We start from the raw sequence: 27,955 nt of genomic DNA, 5'->3' as shown, positions 1-27,955 counted from the left end.
AGAGTGAAAGACAAATTAGCACGGCTTTCTCTTTATGAAAGAAAAACATGTGAGGAATGTTTAGGAGACTGCAGTTTCTACAGAGTGGAAAACCACACCACAGAGACAGCTGGAGAGAGCCTTTGCTTTCATAATTGCAGCTACAAATTCACCTGAACACTTGATTAAAGGAAATATATTCTACCCCTTCTTCATATGAAGCAGATATTCATGTAATGTCTGGAATCTCCATGGATAAACAGACAGTGGTCAAGGCCAGCTGTGAGGTACTTGCACAAAGCGCCACACTCACATGCTCTCCCTGGCATTCAGCCGGCAGAAATAAACAGTTTCCTTTCATTTTTCCTCAAGACATTTCTCAGTCCAACAGAAGGTCCAGAGTTTCAGACAGAATACATCTTCTGATTCCAGATGTATAATGTAGTGCAGAGGGTGTAGTATTACATTCCTCAGACCTAAAGCAGAAGTATAGCCGAACCCTTCACATGCCTGCTGCTTCTTGGTTTGGACCTCTGCAGAGAATCCCTCCTGCTCTCCATTTTCCTTTGATATGGGTTAAACACTGGGCAGTCTGACAGAAGACAACTGAGGAAGAAAGGAAATGAGAAAGCCTGGAGGAGACAGTGTAAGTCAGGGAGGGACAGAAGAAAGGTGAAAGACAGACTTAGTCTCCTAAAAGCTCCCAGTGGTTAAAATAGAAAGGAAGGGGCCAAAGACGAGGGGGCTGGATTTCTGCAGCTCTCTGATTCTGGGTCATAAAAGTGTGCTAGTATCTGTGCGTATGTTTATGTGCATGACAGAGTAGGAAGTGGGATGGCTCGAACTTTAAAATTCATTAGCAGATACTGTACATTCAGTAAATGTTTTCCTGAACGCTTTGTGTCTCCGTTTGTGACACATTGTGTCTGTGGGTGTGCTTGGTTGTGTGAAAAAAGAGAAAAAAGCGTTTGAGAAAGAGCAAAGAAACTCTGAATAGCCTCGAGGGGGTTTTCCTCTGAAAGGGAATGCTTTTCTCCACCCCCTCACAGACACCCTCTACTTCGATCTCTCTCTCTTTCTCTGTCTCACTCCCAAACACTCAGAGTGGCCGTAGAAGCGAAACAGACTTAAAAGAAGAGAAAAAGAATCAACGGGCAGCTCGACAATTTGCGTCTCTCTCTGTGCCACACACTCAGACTTGGGGAAGGTCTGCCAAGAATGGAACTGACTTTACTTACTTTTGAAACTGCTGATGAACTAAACATGGCAAGTTCTTCTGCACAAAGCCAAAGGAGGCTGTCTGGAGAGGATTACCGGGGCCAAAAAATGACAAAACCTTCTGCTTTGTAGAGGAGAAGCTCCTGCAAACATGGTAAAGTAACACCAAGTTTCCCTCCCGGGTATCCTCATTGTCCATTGTTACTTTCTGGTTTAAGATTTAAACTGCTCCACTGACCCAGTAACTCAGAGTCTGATTTCTGGTCTGGACAAGTGAACAAGTGAATTTCTTTCTGTGACTTTGCCAGCTATGTGTACATGTGTGTGTGTGTGGGCTACTGGAAGCCTGATACATTGGTTTACACGCAGGGCATCATTTTACCTTCTTTCAACTTTTGTTTTCTAGTTGGAGAGTTCTGAGCACGGTAATGATGCACACTTTTTGCTCTCGTCTTTTATGAAACTTTATCTTTGTAACACACAAAGGGAGTACAAAACCCAATGTGAGTGCTCTCTCCAAAGCTTTTTGTAATCCCGAGCACAGTTGGTGGGACCGTTTCACATCAACAGCCAGCAGCATCTCAAGCTTTTTAAGTGTGTGCACACCAACAAAGAGAGAGTGACAGAGAGAGGCGCATTGTCGTTTGTCTCGCATCCTTAAGTCCTTTGATTCGGACTTAATTGATGCGGACGGCACACATACTTGAGTGAGTGGAGAGTGTTTCGATGTATAAATTATTTTACTGCTTTGCATGCGCACAAAATGGAATTCTCCAGTTCAGCGGTCGGCTCTTTAAAAAGTTCAAACCGTAGAGCTTTTAAAGATAGGAGGGGACTAATCTAATCCCAGTCACAGCAGAATGTAATTAATTACGATGAGTAAGCCACAAGATGGGGAACACTGATGGTGGATTTGTGGGAGGATGTGGTTTCTTTAAACTTTTATTTACATATTGCTGCTGCTATTAAATTTGTTTTTAAAAAAGGAAAGAAAAATCCCTAAATGCTTGCTTGGAGCATGGCTTTTATTTTTGGTAAACTGGAATATATTTAGTCAGTCTCACATTTATCCTTTATATTTATGGAATATACTGTTATTTCTTACATGGGAATCAGTCTGACCCATAACATCTGTCCAAGCTTAAGTGATAGCTTTACAGCAGGAAGGAAGGATGTTTAAAGAAGTACAAACTTGACTGCGAATGGCGGCCATCACTGTACTTTGCTCCCACTTCACTGCAGCGCTAGTTTGACCAGCTTTCAAAGACGTAACTGTTTGTTTTACTTAATGCCTGACTGATGCCATGAGCCTGCAGAGTCTCACTTATTAAACTGCTGCACTGTGCAAGACCTACTGTGTTTAAACTCTCTACAATATTACAAAAGCCCAACTCGTGGCATGCTGGTGTGCAATGTATTTGCATTTAGTTACTCATGAAAAGCACAACCAAGAGTCACTTATTAACTATCAAGGTCAAGAACTTTCCTCTTGAGGCCTCACAGAATCATGTGTTATGTGTTCCTTTAGTGTACAGTAAACACAGTTACCTACTGCGGGACAGACAATATTTTCAATTGTCAGTTGAAGTGATAAAATTATATTTAAAATATATGCAAATTATGAAAGTGCAGATGAGAGTTCCACTTGGGCTTTGGACTTGCTCTCGTCTTATAAAAACATATTTAGAGGCAGCAGGCGAGCAGACTTTCTACGAAACAGTAACAGTTGCAGAAGAGTAGCTAACAAGAATAAGCAAACAATGACAGGTTTAGCTTTCACAAGAGAAAAAAAATTATGCCTCTTTTCACTAAATATTTTATTAATATAGTTGCTTTAGTTGTCTGCCGTTGCTGTGCTGGTAGAGACAATTGATTTATCTGAGTTCTTATGGGTTTTTTTCATTTTGGGGGCGTTAAAACGATCAAATACTCACGAGGGCATTTATACTGGAAGGAAATAGTTCCGTTGTGGACTATTAAAATGTAACAGTGCAATGAATGATGCTCATTGCAATGTTCCATAAACCTACAGGAAACTGCAGAATTTGGTGTTTATTCACTGTTGGTTTGGCAAAATAAACAACCACAAGTTACTGGCTCTGCTCCAGGCGTTTAAGTCTATATAATATATCCACAACTTTCAGATTTTCAGGATACTCAAAAGTGCTGATTTATCAGAGTGCCACAAGCATGTACATCATCTCAAACCCTGTGGAAATGCGATGCGAGTGTCCAGATTTTGATTGATTGGCAGAAAACTGGACTTGGATTTCCTGGGTCACTCCCCCCTTTAAATTAGCTAATACTGCACACTGCTCAACTTGATTTTAATTTTTGCCAAGTCTCTGCTGAGGCTGACTGGGAAAATGAACTCATTTGATTTATGAAGAAATTATGGATAATCACAGACATCTGCCATTTGGAACTGTATGATCCAAACAGATTTCATTTTGCTTCACGTCAAGGCTCTGAGAGTTGCCGTGAAGCTGTGGACTGAATTTTCAGTGTGTCTATCATCTCTGTATCACAAAAGTGGGTCAGATGCAACAGAGGCTTTGCACTTGTATTTCCAAAACAGAGCCCCAGCCAAGTGTTCAAGGAAAAATGTCAGTGCCTCGGCTGTTTGCAGGCCAGCTTTCATCAGGCATTGTCTCTAGAAAAGTTTGTTTTTGCAACATTGCCATTTCCTCCCCAATCTGTGGCTTTCCAGTTGCATGAATTAATTTTAAATGCAGTTTGTTAACGGTACAGAAAAAAAATACAGATTGCACTTCCTCTGTTTGACTTACATTTCTTTGAACTCGCAGAAGACCCTCATACTACCTTGCAAGAATGAAGAGCAGCAGATGTTACTGCACTGCACTCCTAATACGCAAGCTCACAGACATAGAAATCCAAATTGTCACATGGCTTAATACATTTTACAACACTTCTTCTAACAGTACAAGTACCTTTTCCACACTGGGAGCCAGTATGTTGTGTTGCACTGTCTAAATACTAGATAAATTGAATTTTATGTTCGATATTTTGAAGCCAGGATCGGCTTCAGGAAGAAGGCTCAGATCCAGAAGGTTTTGCTTAGTCATGTTAAATGGGAGCGGTTCATGAATGAATCAGCTATGGTGACATTGTGCCAGAAAAAAAGTCCCTGCGTGAACCTTTCAATCATAGATGTATTTTTTGGTTCGCTTGTTTTTACACAGGGCCGTCACTGCTGTATGTCTTTACTGGTCATGGGAAGTCTGTGCTGTCTGATCTTGTGGTGGCATGAAAGAAAAAGAGAAACTATGTCATATGGCGCACTTTAAAGCATCTAGGTTTATCCTTAGATCAGATAAGGATTTTGAAACACGGATTTATGATTTCAGCAGAGATGACAGCATAGATTTACGTAGGATTCAAACACACTTGGTTCATTGTCCTACGATATAAGCAAATATTTTCAGCATGACGGCCTGCAGCAGTGCTGTTTTGACACTTCAAGTTATAAGCTGTTGGACTTGTTCAGTCTTATATTATTTGCAGATTAAGGTTCAATTAATGGATTATCTGTGAAAGCTCTCCCACGTTCTGTGGAAACTTGCCAGTGTTCAATACTACAGCACCATGAGTAAGGACTGGAAATCTGATACACTCTTTATTGAACTACAAAATGAACAAATGTATTTATGGGACTCTACATTACTCTTAGCGGAAGAAACAAAGCGATGTAGTAATTTTGTCTCATGTGGGATTTTTCATCTTAAAAGGCTTTAAGATGGCTTATCCGTGGGAGCCCTCTGCTGAGTTATAAAGGCTTAGAGCACACACAGAGGCAGTTCTGTCTCATCACCAAACAGACAGAAGGAAATAGTAGAAAAGGAGGGGGAGTAGCTCAGAGACACTGGGAACATGGTTTTCATTAAGACATGACTAACACTCATTTTGATGATGATGGCTCGAAGTCAAAAGATCGTTTTTATTTTGGGTTCCGTGTGAAAGTAGTCAGAGTAAAGCGTACGCTGCAAAACGCAATTGTTTTTGAACTGTGAAATAAAGAGAAAGGAAGATGACACCTGCATATGAAGCTGACTCACTTTAGCTCTACTATGTGCTGTGTTTTTTCTTTCCATGACAACATTTCTTCAGTTGACATGTCACAGGCGCTCAGCCTACTGTGTCCACGCTGTTTTTGTCTTTTCTCATGGCTGAGTTGGTGGTGTGTCATCTCTCAGGTACAAGACTAAACGTGCAGAATTCAGGCAGTTGTCAGGAAATACTGGACAGTCTTAACTGTCACTTTTGGTTATGTTTTGGGTTTACCCTGGAGGTGCAGTGACGGCCGATCTCTTATGAGGAGTTCAAGAAAATGTGATGAACAGTCAGAAACGAAAACATAAACCAAACTCTTTCAACATGTCGCATCAAAAGCTGCGCCAGTTTAGTAAAGGTTAATCTCCATCACAATTACATCTTTTGACCCATATAGCTGATGACAATGCAGTACTCACCTTGACAGGTTGTTTATGCAGTAGCTCAGTTCTCGACCAAGACTTTTGTAAGCCCCAGCCTGAGGCAATATGGTGAAACCTGCCATAATGCTTGCTATTCTCTATACAAAACACTGAAAAAAAAAACTCCTAAGGGGCAGTAGACAAGACAAAGAAAGAGCTAACCTTTATAACAAATGCCTCTTGTCCATGTGGTTAGGTCAGCTCAGGTCAAACAATGACCTTTGTTGTAGACTGAAGCTCTTTCTAGAGTTAAATCGCAGGCTGCAATGGACAATTATCACAAGATAGGAAATCCCCTTGTCTAGAAAATGCAGGAGAGACAGTGTTGGAATGTTTTCAGCTGGCCACGGACCAAAAACAACAATCTCAAAATGAAAGTTCAGGATTTAAGCTTGACTGAATACCCTTCACTGGCTGATTCTGGAAATAAAATATATCTTGGTGGAAAAGCAAAGACGCTTTATGGTCATATGAGCTGGTTACTGTACACTGATAGATGGTGGAGAGAAAGAAAAATGCCATAATGATGCATGAAAGAGACTCTGCCTGGATATTTAAAACAGACTGAAGGAACAGATATGAGTCTATTGTGATGCCAGGAAGGTGACACAAAGAGCGTACTAAACAGGAAAGAGACAGTAGAAAATAAACTCGAAACATGAGGATGTTGATTAAAAGCAGTGTAGCTGAAAACTGGCTTCTATGTAAACTAAAGCAACAGATACACAAGCATGTTCAATAATGCAATTTAGTGAGTTGGTGCAACATAGAAAATGCATGGCTGTCCCTCTATTGAGGTTTGACCCACCACACCTTTGGATGCATGGATCGATGGTTGTTTAACTATCATTATATTGAAAAAGATTATACTAGCATATGCTGCTGTGACTGCAACTTACGATTATGACTTCATTATTGTAATAATAATGTTTTCCAAAACCACACACAGACACATTTTGCTTTGTTTGACAGATATTAATGATGAGTCTTTCACAGTTCAGACCTGTTTAGAACATTTTCTGGCACTGGTAGGCACACATACCAGTACGAGCAACACAGCACTAGAAGTGAGTTGACTCGCTAGCCAGTCTGAACTGGTTCCAGCTGAGCTATGCTTAGTAAATCTTAAAATTGTCTCTCTCATGCAAATATTGCTAGCCAAACCACCCATAGAGATGACTTCCAGTCAGGGAAGTTTTCTTTTTTAGCTGGTGTTAACAAAAACAGAGGTTTATTTCTCAATTCAACAGAAGGGACTTGGAAGGATTCAGTTGCAGTAAGGAAATGATTTAAAGTCGCATTACACAACAGTGGATGAACTCTATTAAATTTGTGGAATATAACCTGAAATCTATCATCTACATAAGAAAGAGCACATGTGCAAAACTGCACCAATTCAAATAAAGCCCTCCCTGAGAACCTGAAGTCCTCAACTCTGCAAAGTAAGTTCAGGGAGCCGTGCTTTATTAGACAGGACCACAGGTTTACTGTTAACTAACAGAAATACAGTAGTGGCTGCAGTCAGTCTAAAACAGCTGTGATGCATTACCATTTAAGAGCCTTCCTAAGAGGTATTCTGCTCTCCATTTCGTGATCTGTTGTGACAGATGTGCACAATCAGAAAAGCATTCTTTTCTACTTAGGGAATGCAAAGGCTCCATAGACTCAGAGCACTGTGAATGGTCAAATATTGGTATTGATTTACATCCAGAAATCTTGTCATGAGTCCAGTAGATCAACATTAGCTCATTTCACAGACATTTCAGTCACTTTGTATTCACTATGTATGTGCAATCCTGTTTTGTGAATGCAAAGACTAAACAGAGTTGAAAGATTTACTGAAATACCAAATGGATTATAAACAGCTGGAATTTTATGACATTTGCATGTTTTATGTCCAAGTTGCTCGCAAGTATCTGCATCTGCCAAATGGTCCCAGTGTAAACCAGTGTGAGGTCTTTGAAGCTCCTGCACTTGTGTTTACACTGAGCCGCTCTGGTCTTGGTCAGGCCATCAACCTAAATGAGGAAGGGGCTAAAAAACAGAGTCCTTTGTAGGCTTGGAGATTAACACAGCAGGCTACTGACAAGTGATTGTGTGAATAACATACCTGCTGTGATTAGCGACTGATATCTATGCAGATTCAAAAGAAGTCCTTATATTCAAATATCAACTCGGTATGAATATTATGGCTTTCCTTTTCATTACCAAACATTGATTTGGTTCTAGGATAGGATAGAAGAATAATTGTACATTTCACCTCTATCTGGCATGAGATAAGACTGTGAAGAGCACTATATTTAATAATCTTGAGACACTATAAAAATATTACATTGTATTTCATGGGTTTTCCAGCCAAGTTAGCAATGTGGAAATCAATGCCGGTCAGCCTCCCCAAGTGGTTTTCACTTTTGAAGTTCTCATTTTTCAGTCAGATGCATATGTCAGTGTATCCAAAGTGTTCCCTCGATGATTCCCAAGAATTTGGCAATCACGTGACTTTTCTTCTTTCATCTCCTAGAGGTTCACATTGCTGCACCTTTTATCACATGCTAGAGGAACTTCACTTTTGTCCAGCACTCTGGTTAATGACCAGGTGATACAGCTGCTCTGTATATAATAATATAATAATAGCATAATATATTAATATTTAATATACAATAATAGTCTTTTCTTTTACAAACTTATTTTACTTTATTTATATATTGTGCTACATGTAAATGTTACATCTGTGCACAAAACTCTGGATTCATTTTCATGCAGCTGGTGTACTTATACATCAAACCAACAGTAGAATATCTGCAGTACCAAACACTGTTGTACTAAGCCAGGGGTCAGCAACCTTTCACATCCAAAGAGCCATTTGGACCCGGTTTCCAGGCAAACGGAAACACTGGGAGCCGCAAATACTTTTTGACATCTAAAATGAAGATAACACTGTATATATTGTTTTTTACCTTTATGCTTTGTGTGAACAACTAAGGTGTGTTGCTTATGAAATCCATGAAGTGCTACAGAGAAAATTACATTTTATTTATGTAATTAACACATTTTGAACTCTTAAAGAAATATAACAAAAGGAAAGACGCTGAACTAAAATGATCCATGTAGCAAACAAAAACTGTTGTGAGCCGCCACCCTTATATTGCCTATGTATTTTACCTGGTTAATGTGTGTGGCGGGGCGTGTTCTGCAGTGGCACCTGCAATCACGCCTCGCCGCCTTTACTTCTGTGCCGTCTATGCTGTTGTGTTGGTATGTGTCAGGCTGTGAGCTTTAACACCGACTCTATACGTACAGCAACCGTGTGTGAAAAGTGGTCAATAAAAAGATGCTGAAAAGCGTGTTCATGGAAACATCGTCGGGTCTGCCGTGATATCTTTACAATGGGACTTCTGCTCCTGAACCTCTGCGCACAGCGTCTGCAAATCGGGGCTGTACGAAGTCACTTTCATCTTCACGCAGGACTGTAAGCTGTCATCTGTGAGGCGTGAGCGGTGTTTGTTTTTAACACAGTTCACGGTGGAGAACAGCTGCTGACATAACATGAATCCGAAGGTCCATAATTGGCCTACCTCGGGTTGAAAGTCTTGGCGGGTACACCGGCTTCTGCGAGTGTGACGCTTATTTTGAGCGATGACAAAATAAAAGAATATAATTGTATTTTTATATTTCAATATCACAATAATCTTCCAATTTAGAACTACAAGTTAAAAAAGAACTAACAAAAATAAAATACACTTCAGCTAATTACTTCTAATTTATTTTCCCAAACCACGCGGAGCCGCACTACAAGGACTAAAGAGCCGCAGGTTGCCGACCCCTGTACTAAGCCATGTTGACAGGCTTCACGTCTCTAGTCATCACCACCTCAAAACTGGGCTTATAGTCTGGTTGGTGCACCAAAACTGCTTTGAAGACATTATCTTTTCATCTGAATAGTTTCCATGTGCTTAGATGGACTTCACTTGTGGCACAGCTGGTCCTAGTAGAATGCCCATGCAAGCAGATTACTAAAAGCAGACGTCTGCCCACAGGCTGCTACTTTACCTTCTGACATAAGATGGTGTCATATGCAGTGGCATCTTTATGAAACCATATGCTTCTTTGTCATTTTCAATTACATCAGATGCCGACCCAGGTCTGCTGCTAATATACCAGTTCAAATGAAGTGTATCCTGGCTAGACATGAAACAAGTTGCACATACTCATACAGGACAGACTTAATTATCTCCATAATAAAATTGAAATCCTTTTGAACAGGCTTGTTCATGCTTTCTTCTGTGCTGATCTTGCCTTTAATCATCCAAGTAGACTGAATAAGAATTCACTGACCCAACAGTGAACTCATAAAAAAAAATAATATATCTGTTTCTTTATGACAGCAAAAACTTTTTAAACTGATTTCAAACCCAGCACAGTGAAGGTGAGTAGGTCTGGAAAATCATCTGTCTCGTAATTTGGCATTTGCACAGCAATTGTTGTCGACCTGTTTTGGCTTTTGAGGCTTTTTTCTTTCAAATACCTTATTTGAAGAAAGTTGTGTCTAAACAGACATAGTTTGTAATTCATGGTCACGGTGTACTCGTTTTCCACATGTGGAACTGAAAATAGCAGCGTTTGTGAAAAGGCTGAAAATACCAGAAAATTTGATAAAAAATCAAATCCACAGTGACAGACTGAGCGACATCTGCATTACTGTAGACGTCCAAACTTCATCTGACTGCCCTTCATCTCTTTTTCTCCTACAGAACCCAGAATCTCTGGACTCGTCCATCCAGAGTGTGCTGTCGGCCCTCTTCCCACCGTTTGAGGCCACAGCGCCCATCGTCCTCTGCCAGCTGTTTCGCACTATTGAGGAACGTTATCACGGTGATGCTCTGCAGTGTTTACTTGACTTCCTGATTCCTTCCAAACATGTGCTGGAAAGTGTCCAACAGGCAGCATGTGTGAGTAGAAATCATATCTTTGTGTCTTTGTGAAGTCTTCCATATGTTAAAAGGTTGAGGGGTTCAAATAGTGTCAACTGTCCAAGTGATAAAGGCTACCCTGCAAACTTGTGCTGCTGCAAACGTATTTTTCACTGTATAGAAGTGATTAATAAAAATTGTGATTTATAAGCTACAGCATACTGTAGACATTGTTTTGTTTTGTATAGAAAACTTAGGCTCAGTCAGAGCATCAGATGCCCACATGAATCTAAATGCCTCAAATTACACCAGTGGTAAATTCAGTTTTACAGTATGATCAAAAGATTTACTGTAGATGTCCAAACTTATAAGCAGGAAACACAGAACCAAACAATCAATACAGCAATGCAGTGAATTAAGTAGACAGTAATTTAGAAACAAAACTGCATTGTAAGAAACCTTATTTGATTTTTTCCTAGGCTGGATACTCTGATGTGGTTTTCCGCTGTGAGGGCTGGCCTCTCTGTCTCCATGACAAAACGGTCATCCAGTTAGCGCCCGTTAACCCCTTGCTGTTGCGTCCTGGAGACTTCTATCTTCAAGTGGAGCCTTTTGGGGAACAAGCGGCACGCATCGTCCTCAAATGTCTTCTTGAGGAAGGATGTCGAGAAGTGGAGGAGACCCCCATCCCTGAAACGTCTTATCCCTGCATCTTCACCGAAGACTGGCTGCGGGACATCAACGAAGGACGTGATGGAACTCCTTTGTCACGGTGTTTGCTTTGCACAGACCAAGGTGTAATTAAGTTGCCGTGGGCCAAAATTGCAATTCCAGAGTTTTTAGACAAGCCTAAGATCATGCCCACCTGTCAGAAATCTCGCCCTGAGCCAAAGCAGATTTCAGTTCCCATCCACTTCAACTCCTCCACCCTACCAGTTGAAGCCACGATTCTTCCAGCAAATGACAGGATGTCAGCATCTTTAAGACCCGCAGCCTGTTCTTCCAAACTTGTCAAAATGGAAGATAAAAGAGGGGCCCCGAAATCCTGCTCCAAACCATTAATCAAGCCGGTGGGTTGGGTTTCTCCTAATACCTGGGACAGTCATAACTATCAAGAGATTGAGGGTGATTATGTAGACCTGGTGGATATCGACAAAGGGAAAGAGCTTGTGGATAAACAGAGAGACAGGCTTCCAAATCCAACCAATTCAGTTTTGTTCAAACCTGTTAGACCACCCCCACCTGTGCCGCTTGGGAATAGCGTTCCCTGCGGACGCACGCTTCAGTATACAGAGGAGCGTTTTACACCATGCAGCCAGGGGAAGCTGGAGCAGGACCTCACTGATGAAGACATGAAGTGCAGGTACAGAGATTCATACCTGGCGGCACTGACAAATCCAGTGCCTTTTGAGAAAGGGAGTGTAGACCTGGCTGCCTTGGAGGAGGTCGGCCTGACTGAAGATGGGGAGTTAAAATCTAAGGCTAAAATTGGTGCTCAAAAAGACCAAGTAGGAAACTATTGTAACCACTGTAAGGAACCTGTGTTTGGTAATGAGCCCTTCCCTTGCAAACACTGCCATGAGCCAACACCAGCAAACTTAAAGCCCCACCTTCCTAGTAAATGTGAGCCGGAAAACCTCATGAAGGAGTCGCCCATAATTTTGAAATCAACCCCTGGTTTGAGCCAAAGTCAGAGAGTTCAGACAAAACTTATTTCTCACCCATCAGGACATTGTGCTTTTATGCATCCAGTATCAGATGTGTCCTCGGGGACCCCTGGTGGTGACCTGGAGTCGCACCAGAGGGGGAAGGATGTGAAACCATCAGGCAAGCACAAAGTTAAAGTGAGGTCTTTGTCCGCTGTCTCAGAAACTCCTACAGGGAGGCCACTTCTCTATAAGCTCAACAACAGGAGCCATAGTGATATTTGCCCTGCAACAGTCACGAACTTAATGCACTGTAGGCAAGAAGTTCAACTTGATGAGGAAACTCTGAAACTGGAAACAGAGAAGTGTCTAAAAAAAGGTAAGTGAGGGATAACATCCATGCGACTCAACAACATTGTTATTATTTTGTGCACACAGCCATTAAAATGATCGGTTGCTCCATGTTCAAAGGGGCTTTGAAAGAATGTGCTCCAGTGAAGGTCACAGTTCACGAAGGCTCTTTAAAAGAGGGTTCAAAGGTTAAAGATCAGGTTTGAGTATGATCTTCCTCTAGGGATTCTCCCAATGCTGTCTGGGTTCTCTGGCAGTACAGCCACATTTATGTCATTCCCATTATCAAGGGAGTGAAAGGAAATAGCATGCTGCACCCCAGTGAAAGAAAGGGCCTGAACCCACTGGGTAGAAAGAAAAAAGCAGAGCATTCTTCTAATGTAGAGAGACAGCATAACGTGCAAGAAGGCAGTTTCTCTATCCTCTGCACCCAGTGGCATGTGCCCGCAAGCCCTCAGAGGGGCAAGTTGAGATCTTGACTGGAGACATGCTTGTCACGGGCTGTTAAAGTGGCAAAGAGAGAGAGGACAGATGAGGCCTTGTTGGCTCCAAGAGGAGGCCAACTAGTAAAAGCAAGATTTAGTAGTCAGACCGCCGCTGTGTTTTGTTATAAAGACCATGTCCAGTATTTAGAAGTGGTCTGTGAATGTCTGTGCAGCTGTGTAACTTTAAACATGTTAAAGATATGGCTGTTAAAATTATTAATTGCTGTTGTTATAAAAGGGCAAAGGTTACTGGACAGAAAATGAAGCTGACAGTTTACAGGAAGGCGTTGCACGATCTTAGAATAAAGTCCCTCAATAAAAAACAGTCTAATGGATAATTAAAAATATATGATCATTTTTCATGCTTGCTGCCAAAAATCATGTTTTGAGTTGTCACATTTATAAAACATTCAAAATATATAAATATATTTTTTGCTTTGTCAGATTCTCAGCCGAGCAGAAGTGAAGCTTTGTCCACTGCAGAGGGGCCGGGTACCAAACTCCACAACTTAAAGACAGAAAGTATATCCTCTTCTGACACTCAGCATCCCTCGCAAGAGTCAGCTTTCAGGAGGATCAGTGGCCTGCTTGAACTGGGGATTGTGTGTTTGCCAGGTAATTTTGCACTTGTTAGTGTATGACATGAGAATATATTATTTTGCAATGTGATTTTTCACTGCAAAATAACCATTTCTGGCATACAGTACATGTTACTGTATGCTTCAAATTTCTTTTTTGTACCTAAGAAGTCAAATACTGCACACAACATGACGACTTAGCATTTTAACAGGTAAAAACAGTTTTTATTTGATCAGAGGATGACATCAGCGGCTTCTGTGTCATTGTAAGATGTGATGGATCAGATGTTATAATTATTATGTGCCTCAAAAAGCTCAGCAGAAGCGAGTGACGCCTCAGTTTTCAGTGTTAAACATAAAAGGTTAAATTTAATGTAGCCCTGACTTCCTGTGACTGAAAATTCATATAAAGAAAACTTTTACCACTTCATGGATTTATTAAAAGCATCTTCTCCATCATGTCCATCCGCAGGCAGCAGGGACAAGACTGGCAGGGCAGTTGTGGAGGTCCATGGTGACAGGATGGGGTGGACGTCCCCTCTTGTGTCAGCACAAAGCATCTGTGAATTACTGCTCTACTTACATTCTATACCAAGGTACAGTGCTGAAAGACTGAGATGTATCTCTAGAGAAAAAAAGATAACATTTCTGCAGTTAACAAACCTGTGAGAATGGAGTTTGTGCTTTGCAACATGTGGGAAGCTGATGTCTTCAGTGTGCCAGAAGAGGAAAATACTTGCTGGCTTTTCATTTAGCGCCTGTGATTATTATCTTATGAAAAGGTTCTACCACAAGAGGGCAGCAGCATATCATTTTCAATATTTCCAGTGGTCAGCAGGAAGCTGTGAATAATATTATGCATGACCTCATATCCACACCAACTGTTCTCCTATGGGTAATTAGTTTGTATAGCAACAGTTCTACAACTGTACAGATTTGACCTCTGCATATAGCACCTTAAGATCATTTGGCAGTAACATGGCTAATGTTTACTGACCGGTGGCCAGTAAACATTAGCCATGTTACTGGTCTAGTAAAGGGCAAATTAGCGGGCTTATTTGTTTACACTAACTAAAGGTTTTGATGCAAAGCTGTTCTACCAGAAAGCTGACCTTGTGCTGTCCCCAGCAAAGAGTCACACCACAACAGTCTGCAGCCAGGCTCGCTGCCAGCAGTCTGGTATGCAGCGCATTGACAGAAATAACAGCCTTGCTTGATGTAGGCTCACATAGGGATAAACAAAGAAGAAGTTTCTTTTTTCTTTGGTTTTTTTTTGTGAATTTGTGAAAAAGTTTAAGGTCTAAGTGTCAGATGTGGGTAAGTGGGAGTCAGATGAAGAGGTTAATGTAAATCTGAGATGTGGATTACTTAAAGCCCAAAAGCTCTTAAATCTGTTCTTTATTGCTAAATGAACACTGTGATGAAATATTACATTTGGGTTCCTAATGCGCTCTAACATGACTTGTTTTCGTAGGAAAGATGTTCGAGAGCTGGGAATGACTTTGGTCATCAATGCCAGGAAGAAGCCTCCCCCTCTTCACCTCTACAAGGCTCTATTGATGGCCCAGGTTAAAACAGTAATGCTGCATGCACATGCCAGAAAAAAGTTGATGCAAAGATTATGGGGAGTGTTTGGTTTACTGGAAAAAACAGGCCTGGGGGTATAGTGTACTGGCCTTGTGTACAGTACAAATTGCACTGTAGGTCTGTGGTCATTAAGGTTTTACCGTAAGTGAGAAAAAAAAGGCAGGATACTTAGACATGTACCACTTAATAACCCTCAGCAGCCTTCCCCTAACCTGTTCTCTTTCCGCTTCAGGAGCAAGCTCTCCATGCTGTCCACAGTATCGTCATGCTGATGGATAAAGACACTTGTCAGCGTCCTGAAAAACAGCCTGGTCTGCAGGTCAGACATCAAAACATTTCATTTCCCTATTCAGTATAAAAGTGTAACTCTTATTCACAAAGTGTTTGCCTTTGTCTCTTAGATGGATTTGGTGACCACTATGAAAGCCCTAAACAAGACGGTGGAAGCTTCCCAACTAACCTCTGATTTTGGAGGTACCTTCACTTACAGTCACACCGAGTGGCTGCAGTTCCATCAGGTACTAAAAATGCACGCTAAGTCTACACAACTGCTCTACTGGTGGTATTGAATCCTAACTACTTCACTCTGAAAACCCATGGAGTGGTGTCTGGTGACTAAAGTTGCTCAACCATAATTCAACACAGTTAAAATTAGGCTCCCACCCAGCCAACCACCCGGAGCATGCATGATATCCGATGTGCTATACTTTGAGTGCAGGAAGGGTGTGGTCACATGGGAAAGGGCAAAGTCTTATCTGAATGATGAATTTGATTATTTATTATAATGTTAATTGCTCACATTAAGTAGGGGCTGATATTTTATCCTGGTTACGGATAAAACTCAACACTGAGTCTCAAGGCCATTCTGCTTTAACACACAGATCAGTTACTTTGTGTAGCATATACAATACCATAAATTACATAATATTTAACTGTACTAGTGTGCAAATGAGGGGAAGGAGGAGTATGCCAGCCCAAGAAGAAGAAAATAAAGAATTGAACTGCCTGTAGACAGCTATAGATATTTTTTTAAATACAGTTATTTTTAAACCATTTATATTTCTTAATATATCTAATACTTAAAGCAAATTGAATGTTAAAGTAATACAGCATTTAACCACAATGTGGACTAGTAAATACAGTAAAACATGTTCAATATTTGTTTTAGATCAGTAAGCTCCCGATAGCTTAAAGTTTCTTATATAAGTAGAAAAATTATTATAATGCGAGATATTAGACTTGATGCCCTAGTCATGTACCCTACAGTAATATTGTACGGATAGTTGAAAGCATCTAAAGTAACCAGCAGCACACTGATAATGGTGTCTGCAGATTTTTTAAAAATTAACTCAGTTTGTCTCCTTTTGCTTCCACACGGCGTTGCCTCTTCCACAAAGCTCCTCAGTTCAATACAATTGAACATGTTTTATTTCAGAGGCTGGTTTCATTTATGACTGACCTGCGAGGAGCTGACAGTTTGTTGCAAAAGGCCATTAAGAGGGTGGATAACAGAAACCCAATGGACACAGCTCAGGTAACATATATATATTTATACTGTATTGTTATTAAATTGGTGTATGCACCACACGCTTATATTTTGGCTTTGTATTTTGCATAAAACAGGAAGTGCAGCAATGCATTGAAGAACAGAGGATTTCAATGAAAGAAATGCTGGAAGATGCTAGACTGGTGACTTTGCAAAGGGAAGGAGGGGCTTTTCTGGCCAGGATGAAGAAAGAAGAGTTCAGATTTCCACAGTCTGAGGACTACAGGTGTCAGATATGATTTGTCACTGAATGATATTCTTCTTTTTTAACTTGTATTAATCTATATAACATGCTATAGAAAAGCTAAGGGCTGTTTTATTTGCACTTGCCATACTTGGCAAATTTATGTGCACATTGCATTTGGAAGGGTAATGGGTGAAGCCATCCTGGGTATCACCAAACTTTACTAATCGGAATGATAACATGTAGGATTTATCCTCCCTAATGGGAAAAAAACGACATGCATTTGAGGTAGAAGTCAATTAATGACCATTTTTAGATGCCTACACAGTCCTGGGAATATCTCTACTGTAATTATTCCAGCTAAGTGAAAACAAAAAACTGCTGGCTGCATGGCTGTGTGGGTGGCTGCAAAATGTTGTTTATATTAAATATTAACAACTAGTTTCATTTGTTTTACTTACCAGCAGGAAGCATAGTAAGTTATCCATGAAATGTTACCATAAATCATAGAATAACGACTATTAAACATATTTATTTTAATTGCTTTTTGCCTTGTTAAAAAAATAAAAAAACACACCCCAGTAAAAACTGCATGAATCTTATTTGTGGTTTTAAACTAGAATTAAAGAGCAAACAGATTTTATTTGTCTTAACGTAAAGGCCCAAAAAGAGATGTGCAGCTACCACTAAACTCGTAAAAAATAGCTGTGGCAAAACAGGATTATTGTGTTTTAAAATACTTTTTAGTTTAGTTTATAGCGTGCTTCTTTTATACGAACAAATTCCAAAAATCTGGTGATTTTGAAAATCTCATAAAGTCATATTTTATTCGCAAGAGAACACAGAAAACATGAAATGTTTGAACTGAGATGGATATTGAACATTTTGAATTGAATAGCAGTGACCCATCTAACACAAACAAAAAAGCAAACGTTGAGACAGCACATCTATAAAGGCACCATCCACGCTGAAAGATATGCACATGTATTAGAGCAACAAAGAATAAGTAAGTCTTTTTCAGGGAAGGCCTTTTGTATTTTAGCAAGACAATAAAAAAAATGTAAGCTGCATGTCTGTCATTGTAGAAGAGCCCTGCCTGCAGTTCAGCCTTTCTGCCAGCTGTAAATGAAAAATGAGATAAAGAAGATCGAGGACTGTTGTGCAACCAAGTATTTTATATCAGATAACAATGGGTCAACATTCCTCTCCCAAAGGTCCAGCAGCCGGTGTCCTCATTTTGATGTTCCCAGATGTTTACAGACTGTTGTTAAAAGAAGAGAGGGTGTTACCCAGTTTTAAACATGGCCTGTTCTTAAATTTTTTTGAACCATGTTGCTGCCATCAAATTCAAAACGACCTTGCCTTTTTTCCTAGACTGGGAGTAAACATTTTTCTGTGTTCTAGTCTGGGTCAAATATGAGGTTGGCAAATCATTGCACTCTGTTTTTATTTACATTTTATGCAGTGTTAACAACAGTTTCAGAATTGGGTTTGCAATTAAAACAATAAAACAAGGACAGTGTCACATGGTGGCTGTCAAAAACTGCCTGGCGTGATGCTGATTAAAAAGCCATTTCCCTCCCTGCATGACAAACGCAACCTCACAGTCAGTCTTAAATGTTTTCTCCTCGTGTTGCAGAGACGCTTTGGAGTCGGTGACAAGTCTTTATAACCAAGTGGAGGAGAAGCTCCACACACTGGTGATGAGATCAAACGAGTCCCTCCAACAGCTGGAGTTCCTTTTCAGGCTTCGAGAGGTGGAAGCCAAAATCAGCACGGTATGTCTAGTAATCTTAGTCTGTTTACAATATTAGAATCTACAATATGTGTTTAAACATCTAAAAGTTATGTGATGATAAACTCACAGCTGGTAGCCACATGTACAAAGTGTAACCGCATAACCAGGGCTTTGTGTCTTGTAGGCTGGGATGTGGTTCAGCACAGAAGGTGAACAGAGACTGAAGGACTCTTACCCAATTGATGATACCCAGGCTTGCACTGAAAAGGATTTGGAGCACTTCCACATGTTCCTTACTCAGTCTAAGGTATCACCTAACGGCAAAGAAATTAGAGATAAGAAAACTTGCCCTCTTTTGGCTGATCAAAGTTGATATCAGTAATATCAGTAAACTGCAGAAGCGGAAGGAAATTGATTTCACTTAACATTTTCATCGTTTATCACAGGAAAAACAGCAGAATGCCTTGATCCTAGCTGCAGAGGCAGAGGGCATTTTTGAGTCCAGCGACAGCAGCCCTGCAAGAGATGTTTTTCAAACTCTCGTCAACACTTTCAGATCTAATGTAGAAGACTTCATGCTGCGTGCACAACAGAGATCCAAAGAACTGGACGCGCTTGTGCACGTTTACGCCTTTTGTGAAAAGGTTTGTGTTTTGTCATTGCTCCTGACAATTTTTATTAACGTCCCTTTCCCCCTTGTAAACATTTTTACTGATTACTTTCCATTTCCTTTCACTCACTCTCTCTGTCTAGGCATCTGCCCTGGCCAAAGAATGCAGTCATTCTTTGGAGCAGGTAGAGCAGGGGTGTTACCCAGCTCAGACTTTAAGTACACTCCAAATGTATGAGCAGAGATTAAGTGGTGAATTCTCCACCCCTCACTTCCAGGCTGTGAAAGCTAAAGCCTGCGCCTTGGGATCAGGGGCTTCGGCAGCAATGAGAGTGTGGAATGCAGCTTGGGCCCAGTGCCGAGAAGTCAGGCAGCATCTTAAGGAGATGCAGAAGAAGAAAAAATACATAGATAAGAACCAGATCCAGAAGACCACAGCTGCAAAGTCTCCAGGGGAACATGGAGAAATGGAGAAAGAGGAGAAAGGGAGTGTGATAGCAGAGGCAGAGCATTCCTTAACCCCACAGCTTAGCACCAGTGCTGTGTGCCTCAACTGCAACGACTTCAAAGAGAGCAAAAACAAAGAGTCTAAAGAGCTGCATTTACCAGAAATGCCTGATAAAAATGGAGAAAATACTTCTGATTTCTCTCTAAACACTGACTCCCACCAAGAGAGCAAGTTGAGGCCAAGAGAGCATCACAGTGAGACAGATCTAAGAGATGTAAACTCAATGAAAGGGAGCGAGGATTTTCCTTCACACCAACCTTTAAGTCGATCTCTAAGCGAAGGCTCACATGTCTGCTCTTATCTGACGAGCGTTCCTGGCTTTTCGCCTTTAAATGTGAGTCACAAGCACTGTCATAGTAAGACACAGTCACTGGAACAAAATCAGCAGCCCATCCAAAATCTCCCTTTTCCCCATAACAAGAGACTACTGCCAGGAAACCCAATCAGCAAATCACCAAGAGACAGCAATGAAGGGAAGGGTGAAGGATGTATAGACTCCAGACAGGAACCTGAAGATGTCAGGACTCCAGAGACATTACTCACACAAACAGAAATCAATGGCTGCACTGTTTTGTAAGTAACCCTCTCCCTCACCTGTAATCTAGAGCAAGATGCTGTCCAACATATGGCAAACTATATTAAATGTTTTACCCAAATGTTCCCCAGTAAGCAATACTATCGTATGAAGACATGCTACCCACGCACACACAATGTAAAACTGAGCTCACCTGGGTTTCATTTCCTGCATGTGGAACAGGAAAGTACGGAGGATCATGGAGGAGCTACTGTCCACAGAGAGGGAGTATGTGAAGGCTCTGGGTTATGTTCGAGAGCACTACTTCCCTGAGCTGGAGAGGGAAGATGTCCCTCAGGATCTCAGGGGCCAGAGGGGGAGCATCTTTGGTAACTTAGAAAAGCTCCACGACTTCCACCGACATTACTTCCTGAATGAGCTGGAGGGCTGTGTGAATGAACCCTTCAGAATAGGACGCTGCTTTCTACGTCACGTAGGTGCCATTTGTGAAAGTCTAGCTTTAAAAAAAAAAAAAAAAAAATATATATATATATATATATATATATATATATATATATATATATATATATATATATATATATATATATTAGGGGTGAAACGATACACAAAATTCACGGTTCGGTTCGATACTTTGGTGTCACGGTTCGATATTTTTTCGATACAAAAAATGTTCATGCCTTTTTAATTTGTCATTTATTAAAACTCGCCCTGTGTGTGGGGCTGGACGGCGTCAACACGTTAACGAGCTAACTGCGCTAACGCACCAGTTCCCACCAATGTAATTGAGCATTGCGTGGCACATCCGACATACTGTTTTACTTTTGTCCATGACGCGCTTCAGGGTCATACGTCACATGAAAACCAAAATAGTTCCAAATGCCAGATCTGATTGAGGGTGGGGAGGTTCAATTTGCCATGTTACAACGAGCTTAGCTTCTGTCTTGCTAGCTTGCGCTGCGCTCAGTGGATCTGCACTAGGGATCGTATCGTTTAGGTTTTATCCGATACCGGTGCCAAATCGGTACTTTTGAAACGGTGCCGGTGCTCAAACGGTGCTCAAACCGGTGCTTAAAGAATGGAGAAAACACAAAATTGGTCCAAAAACCTCTCATGTTCAGCTGGTTTTTGTAAAAAGATAACAATATTAGCCTTTTCTGCAGCTATGGGGCATATATGGTATCACTCTTGGCTGGAAGCAGTGCTTAAACAATGGAAAAAACACAAACTTTATCCAAAAACCGCTCATGTTTAGCCGTTTCCCTCTTTTTCTTTGGTCATTTTAGCCTTTTTTGGCCAGGGTGAAGGGAGTATCTGCCATCAAACAAGAAGACAGCCGCATGTAGCTATGATGATGTTTGCTAGCTCACCTTACCTGCATTAATGTAATAACGTGGTTAGCCTACTCAACGTAAATTACACACGAACAACATTAAGCGACTCACACAGAGAAGAACGGCTGCTGCCATCATCATCCGTCATCATTTCTGCTACACTGGCAGGGCTAGGGGCCAGGACTCTATTCTTCGTGTTTTTGGGGATGTTGCTAACTCCGGGTCTGATAACAGGCACCACACCCGCAGTAGATGCGCTTGGTGTGAGGTCTCGCAGCAAGCTATCAAATACGGCGCATTTCTTGGCTTTTAAAAAAAACCGCTATGCGTCGCCAGGTGTTTCATCGGATTCGAGGTGTTACCTCCTTTGACAGTAACACAGTATCAGCTTAAAGCACTTGTTGCAGGCTGCTGAGTTTGCATATTTTGCTGTGAAGTACAGCCAGACTTTTGACCGCTTCGCCTTGGGCATTTTTATCTGTAGCTCTGCTCTAAAAGAACGTACGTACCTTGACCCGCCTACTATCCTCGGAAATGTAAAATGATTGGCTAGAAGTGTATCACAGCTCAGGAAAAAAAGCACCGAAATAAAGCACCGAAATGTGCGCTGCTTTTCGGTCTGGTTACTACCATTTATGTCAGAACCGGTGCCATCATGGCACCGGACACCGGTACCCATCCCTAATCTGCACTCGACAGTGCAGCCTAGGCAGAGTAGTTGAACGCATATTCACTGAGCGCTCAACACAGACAGCATCTTCAGAAGAAAAGTTGATAAAAATAAATTTAAAAATGTGTATTGTTCATACATATGCGTACCAGACCGAGAGCACTGTATCGAACGGTTCACTATCGATAGGATTATTGTTGCACCCCTAATATATATATACACTCAACAAAAATATAAACGCAACACCTTTGTTACTGCTCCCATTCCCCATGGGATGGACGTAGAGACCTAAAATTCATTCCAGATACACAATATAACCATCCCTCCCAAACAGTGGTCACAAATCAGTCCAAATGTGTGGTAGTGGGCACATCTGCTATATTGAGATAATCCATCCCACCTCACAGGTGTGCCACATCAGGATGCTGATCTGACATCATGAGTAGTGCACAGGTGTACCTCATATATATATATATATATATATATATATATATATATATATATATATATATATATATATATATATATATATATATATGTATGTATGTATGTATGTATGTATACACACTGTTTCTTGAATCATTAAATCATTAGTTTTTCCATGAAACAATCGGTTTAAGTTTTGGCAGCTGTTTAATGTTTAGTACTACCTCACGGTTTTCAAACACCAAGTAATTTCCCGATTGATGTGTAATAAAATTGCTTTCAAATGTGTCCTGACTTTATGCCAGTGTCTTTAGCTTCCAAGAATTTACTGGAATTATGGTACACTGCTTGGGATGTAGTGACATACTTCCACACAGAGTCCCGACTAATCATCTGCATTTATTTTCCATTTTAGAGAGAAAGCTTTGCTTTGTATGCCCTTTACAGCAAGAACAAGCCCCAGTCTGACAGTCTCCTGATCAATCACGGGCAGGCTTTTTTCAAGGTGAGATCACAAATGTGGACCTTCTCTCCAGGATGCCACAGATATGTAGTCGCTATATAGGATGCTATCAAAAAACGCTGTTGTTTCAGGAATAAAAACATCTCTTTGTATACCTCTGAACCTCTCTAGTGCTATTTTTTTTTTTGCATTTTATTTATTTTTTGTATTTATTTTTTGGTTTTTTTGTTAAATTGCCCAGTAGATGCCTCATTCTGACCACTTGCAGTCGTGCATGTGTGATTAGAGCAGAAGACGTGTCAAAACGTAGACCCTTCAAGTCTTGTTTTGGAGAAGAGATGACAAATCTGTCCTCTAAGGCAATGCTGAAATTCCAAATACATTGCAATATTGTATTGTATTGTATTGCTAGTGGACTGAATGGGACTTGCAAGAAGTGATGTAATCAGGAGCGCTGGATGCAATTCAGAGGTACACATGTAGTCATATTTAAATTAGTTAAGGTGTTGACTGCACCTCATTAAAAGTTTGTAGAGTGATATAGTTATTACAAATCCTGTAATAAGGATTTTATGAGAATTCCTTTAATAGCTATGTTGGTGGAGAAACTGACTGACTGAAGCTGACAGATTTTGCCATTATAAAAGGCATTTATTCAAAAAATGTTCTTCTAATCTCACTCATCCAATGTCCCATCACACACACGCATGATTTTAACCATGTCATACACCTTTTTTAGCCTGTACAGATATTCACCAGACCTTTTATAACAATACTGCTTTGTTTCCTCTTTTCTCGTACCAGCAAAAGCAGCTGAAGCTGGGGGATAAAATGGACTTATGGTCATACCTGTTGAAGCCTGTGCAGCGCATTAGTAAGTACAGTTTGCTGCTGCAGGACATGATGAGGGAGTGCGATCCGGGACAAATCAGAGAGATAGCTGAGCTAAAGGCAGCCCTTGAGGTCATCCACTTCCAGCTTCGTCATGGCAACAACTTGCTGGCCATGGACGCCATCCACCACTGTGATGTAAGAAGGACTCTGGTAGCGTTAGCTTTAGTTCTGTGTAATTTGATTATCATGATTACAAGATGTGAAGTTTTTAAGTGTTATATGCATATTACAAAATATAGTATGAATGTACACTGGTTTGTCATGCTGTTGTGCAACATCTATGGAGTTTAAGCAGCAAAGTAGGGAAACAGGTACAGGCAGGTCAATATAAATACTCAGAAACATTCATCATTTCTTGGTTTTGTGCAATAGCACTGCTAAGACAGAACATGCATAGGAGAGGCTAGGATATGATTAACAAGGAGAATTCATTAGCCTCATTCATAGGAATCCAAAGTGAGGTGGTGTGTGTGTGGTTGCCTGGAGCTCCATTATCTGAGAGCCCAGACAGAGGGGGTGAAGATTCACAGGAATTTTGTGGGTTATTTTGTTAACTTGATGACCTCTCTCCTGTCAAAAGTAGTTAAAAGGTTCAGTATCTTGCTTTGCTGCTTAAATTTATTTGATTTTTTCTTTAGCTGAATTTAGAAGGTTGATAATTATTCAAAGGATCGTACATTTAAAATGTAGTTTGTTAGTTTGCATTTTTGATGGGTACAGCACTGCAAATGACCCTACTGAGCCACACTTAATAACTCTTTTGTGTACTACAGGTTAATCTAAAGGAGCAAGGGCAGCTGATTCGTCAGGATGAGTTTTTGGTAACTTTTAGGAAGAAGAAATGTTTCCGTCACATTTTCCTTTTTCAAGAACTCATCCTCTTTAGCAAGACAAGGAAGACTGACATTGGAAATGACACATACATCTACAAACAGTCATTCAAGGTACACGTACTGCGCAAAACAGAATTTTTTTGTGATTCATCACAGCAAATGAAAGTTCATTCAAGAAACTTCCCCTTTATAACAAGTCACTATAAAATTACTTATTGCAAACTGCAAATGACTGTTATAGTGACAGATTTTCCATTTGGTGTCATAACTTAGGACAATTTCCTCTTTGCATACATGAAGGGGAAGACTCACAACGCACACAAACCAGCTTGGCCTTTACCGGAACCTTTATCCAATGTGACACATAATATAGAACTATACTCAGTAGTGTATATCAAAAACAATTACCAGTCACAATATTTTGACGAAGTTTTTCTGAATAATTCAATAATATGCGTTAATATACCCATAAACCTTGAGCTGCAACTTATAAAAACAGTCCTTTTGTGAAAATTTGCAAGTACCCTTACTTAAGAGTCACTATTTTAACACAGCTCAGCTCTTTATTTTAAGTCCTGTCTGGCACACTGATACTCCTCAAGAGGACTTGGATATTTGCCTGTGGTTTTACAAATGTACCAAAGTGCTTGCTGTATTTACAAAAACCTATAATCTAACACAAACACATTATCTTTCTCTGTATTCAGACCTCTGACATAGGAATGACACAAAACACCGGTGACACCGGTTTGTGTTTTGAGATCTGGTTCAGAAAGAGGAAAAGTCAGGACACATACACTCTGCAAGCAGCCAGCCGTGAAGTGAAGGAGGCTTGGGCCAGGGACCTGGAACGGATACTCTGGGAACAGGCTATACACAACAGAGGTACGGCACCTACATATAAACACACACCAATTACTACATTTGGAGGATTCATTTCATAAAAGAAAAACAAAAAACAAAACCCAGCGCAGCATATCTAGCTGCACAATTAGTCAATGAATGTACCATTTGAAAATTACACAAATGGTTTCACATGTTATCTTTTTAGAGGTTCGTTTGCAGGAGAGAGTGTTTCTGGGTATTGGAAACAAGCCTTTTATGGACATTCAGCCCAGTGAGGCAGCCATCAATGATCGAGCCATTGACTATGTACTGATGGGGAGAGGTGAGTATTTGATGTTTTTAAATAAATTTGTGACTTCTCAGACCCTTACACGGTTTCTTGTTGTCAGAAAACAGAGGCCTGTTCTCTGTGGGATCATGTGCATCACGGGACGAGCTTCCAGGAGGGCGGCCAAAGTCTGCTGGTTCAAGGAGCAGCTCTTCTTCCTCCTCGTCCTCTGGACGGGGCTCCCTCTCCCCCGTGGGGTACTTGTGTGGACCAAAGCAGAAGGTGATTGCAGGGGTCCTTGGACGATATGCATCACCCCCAGGAGCCCTGGAGGAGGACGATCTTGACCAAGAGAGTGGAAGTCAGCATTTATTGTGTGAGTGAAACCTTGATCAGAGTAAAAAGTATGTGATACATTTTTATTACACAAAGTCAAATGACCAGTCAAATGAAGAGGGTATTTCTCAATGAACCAGAAGGAAAGTATATACTTTGATGTACCCCAAAACTTCCTATTGTTATGAGAGTGTTTCTGATGACCCCTGGACAGGTTTACAGTATCAGGGTATTGTGTTTCAAGCCTCAGAGAATTTCCTCTACAAGCTATGGGGCCAACGGTCAGAGATCAGGGCAGATTTCTTTTCAAGAGAGCCAAAGGTATTTCAATAGCAAAGCTAATTCCTAAAAAGCTGTTTGGCCCTCAGCTGTCGGCTATATTTAGGAACTTTCTCTCACCACTATGTAGTAGCGGGAGAAGTTTGTCCCGTGACATAATTGATGGCAGACTTTGATCATTCCTCAGTTCAACCAATCATGCACGTACAATTTTAACAAAGAAACTTTTCTTTGTTTCAGTGGACAGCTCAGAGTCGTCAGGCGAGAGCGTAAGCGGCTTCAGCAGTTCCAGTCACAGCTACCACTCTGCTATCGGAGGAGAGGTGGAGGACGTAATCACTGTTAAGGAGTCAGTGATTGCTCAGCCAACTGAGGCTTCCAGCATTCTTGCAGGAACCACAAAAAAAACCCAACCACCAGTTCCACCCAAACCCAAGCACAAACCAAAAGATCACAGCAAGAATCTGCCCTGCAGCAAGGTGCAGTACGGATCTGAGTAAAAGGTCATTTGGTTAAAACCAACCTGGTCATAAATCACTCACAGATGTATTCACCACTGAGTGAAGTCACTCTCATTTCTGCTTGTAAGCTGCTTTGTAGCTTACATGTGTGGTTTTGAATGTCAGTAATGAATCTTCTATTGTGACCAGTCTTAAATATTCCTTTTTAATTATTATCTCTCAGGTACAAAGCACCGCTTTTGGAAAGTCCACTGATGTTTGAGAGCTAAGATATATATAAGGTATAGTAAAAGTAATGCAGTTTTACATCACCTATATCTTTTAATGTTGCATAAAACACTAATGAAAGGGAGGCACGTGAATAATCCACTGTTCTATTGTGAGAAGCAGTTATTTTTACATTTCTTCTTCATTTCTTCATTTTTCTGCAGATGTCTAAGCAGCCTGCGAGTCTGTGCCCACAACCAAAGGAGACATCACTTTATTCCAGCTGTTACTGTAATGTTATACAACTCTGTAAATAAAGCTTCTTTTGATGTCACCACTAAAACCGTAGGTCAAGAAATCATCTGTGTGTTGTATTCTCACTATAAATGGTGATAAATGTCAGTTTGAAATACCTGACGTGGCTTTTTTTGCACTATATATTAGGTTAGTTTTATATCTTAAGCTGCAGTCTCTGTGTCTATGTGTATTTGCTATTCATAATACATCGTGAGATTACTGTGTACTCTGAAATGTGGATTTTATCATTGTTAAATAAAAACACAACATAATGCC

General features: G+C 40.7%; 1 protein-coding gene across 1 annotated transcript; it reads left to right on the top strand.

The window, feature by feature from the left end:
- Positions 1-815: 815 nt before the first annotated feature.
- On the top strand, positions 816-27,955 carry quob (quattro b). The gene is made up of 24 exons (XM_026168444.1): positions 816-1,351; positions 10,442-10,639; positions 11,080-12,625; positions 13,527-13,697; positions 14,133-14,256; positions 15,135-15,228; positions 15,480-15,566; positions 15,649-15,765; positions 16,683-16,781; positions 16,871-17,019; positions 18,617-18,755; positions 18,900-19,022; positions 19,162-19,359; positions 19,469-20,406; positions 20,591-20,840; positions 23,211-23,300; positions 24,063-24,287; positions 24,926-25,096; positions 25,693-25,870; positions 26,037-26,153; positions 26,221-26,475; positions 26,955-27,193; positions 27,399-27,456; positions 27,607-27,955. The coding sequence occupies exons 1-23, from the start codon at positions 1,349-1,351 to the stop codon at positions 27,435-27,437; spliced, it is 5,550 nt and encodes a 1,849-aa protein (XP_026024229.1). The 5' UTR covers positions 816-1,348; the 3' UTR covers positions 27,438-27,456; positions 27,607-27,955.

The sequence above is a fragment of the Astatotilapia calliptera genome, chromosome 5 (assembly GCF_900246225.1).
Source record: "Astatotilapia calliptera chromosome 5, fAstCal1.2, whole genome shotgun sequence".
In the NCBI taxonomy this organism is placed as follows: Eukaryota; Metazoa; Chordata; class Actinopteri; order Cichliformes; family Cichlidae; genus Astatotilapia; species Astatotilapia calliptera.
Note: the sequence above shows the minus strand (reverse complement) of the source record. Positions and strands in the feature narration are given on the sequence as shown.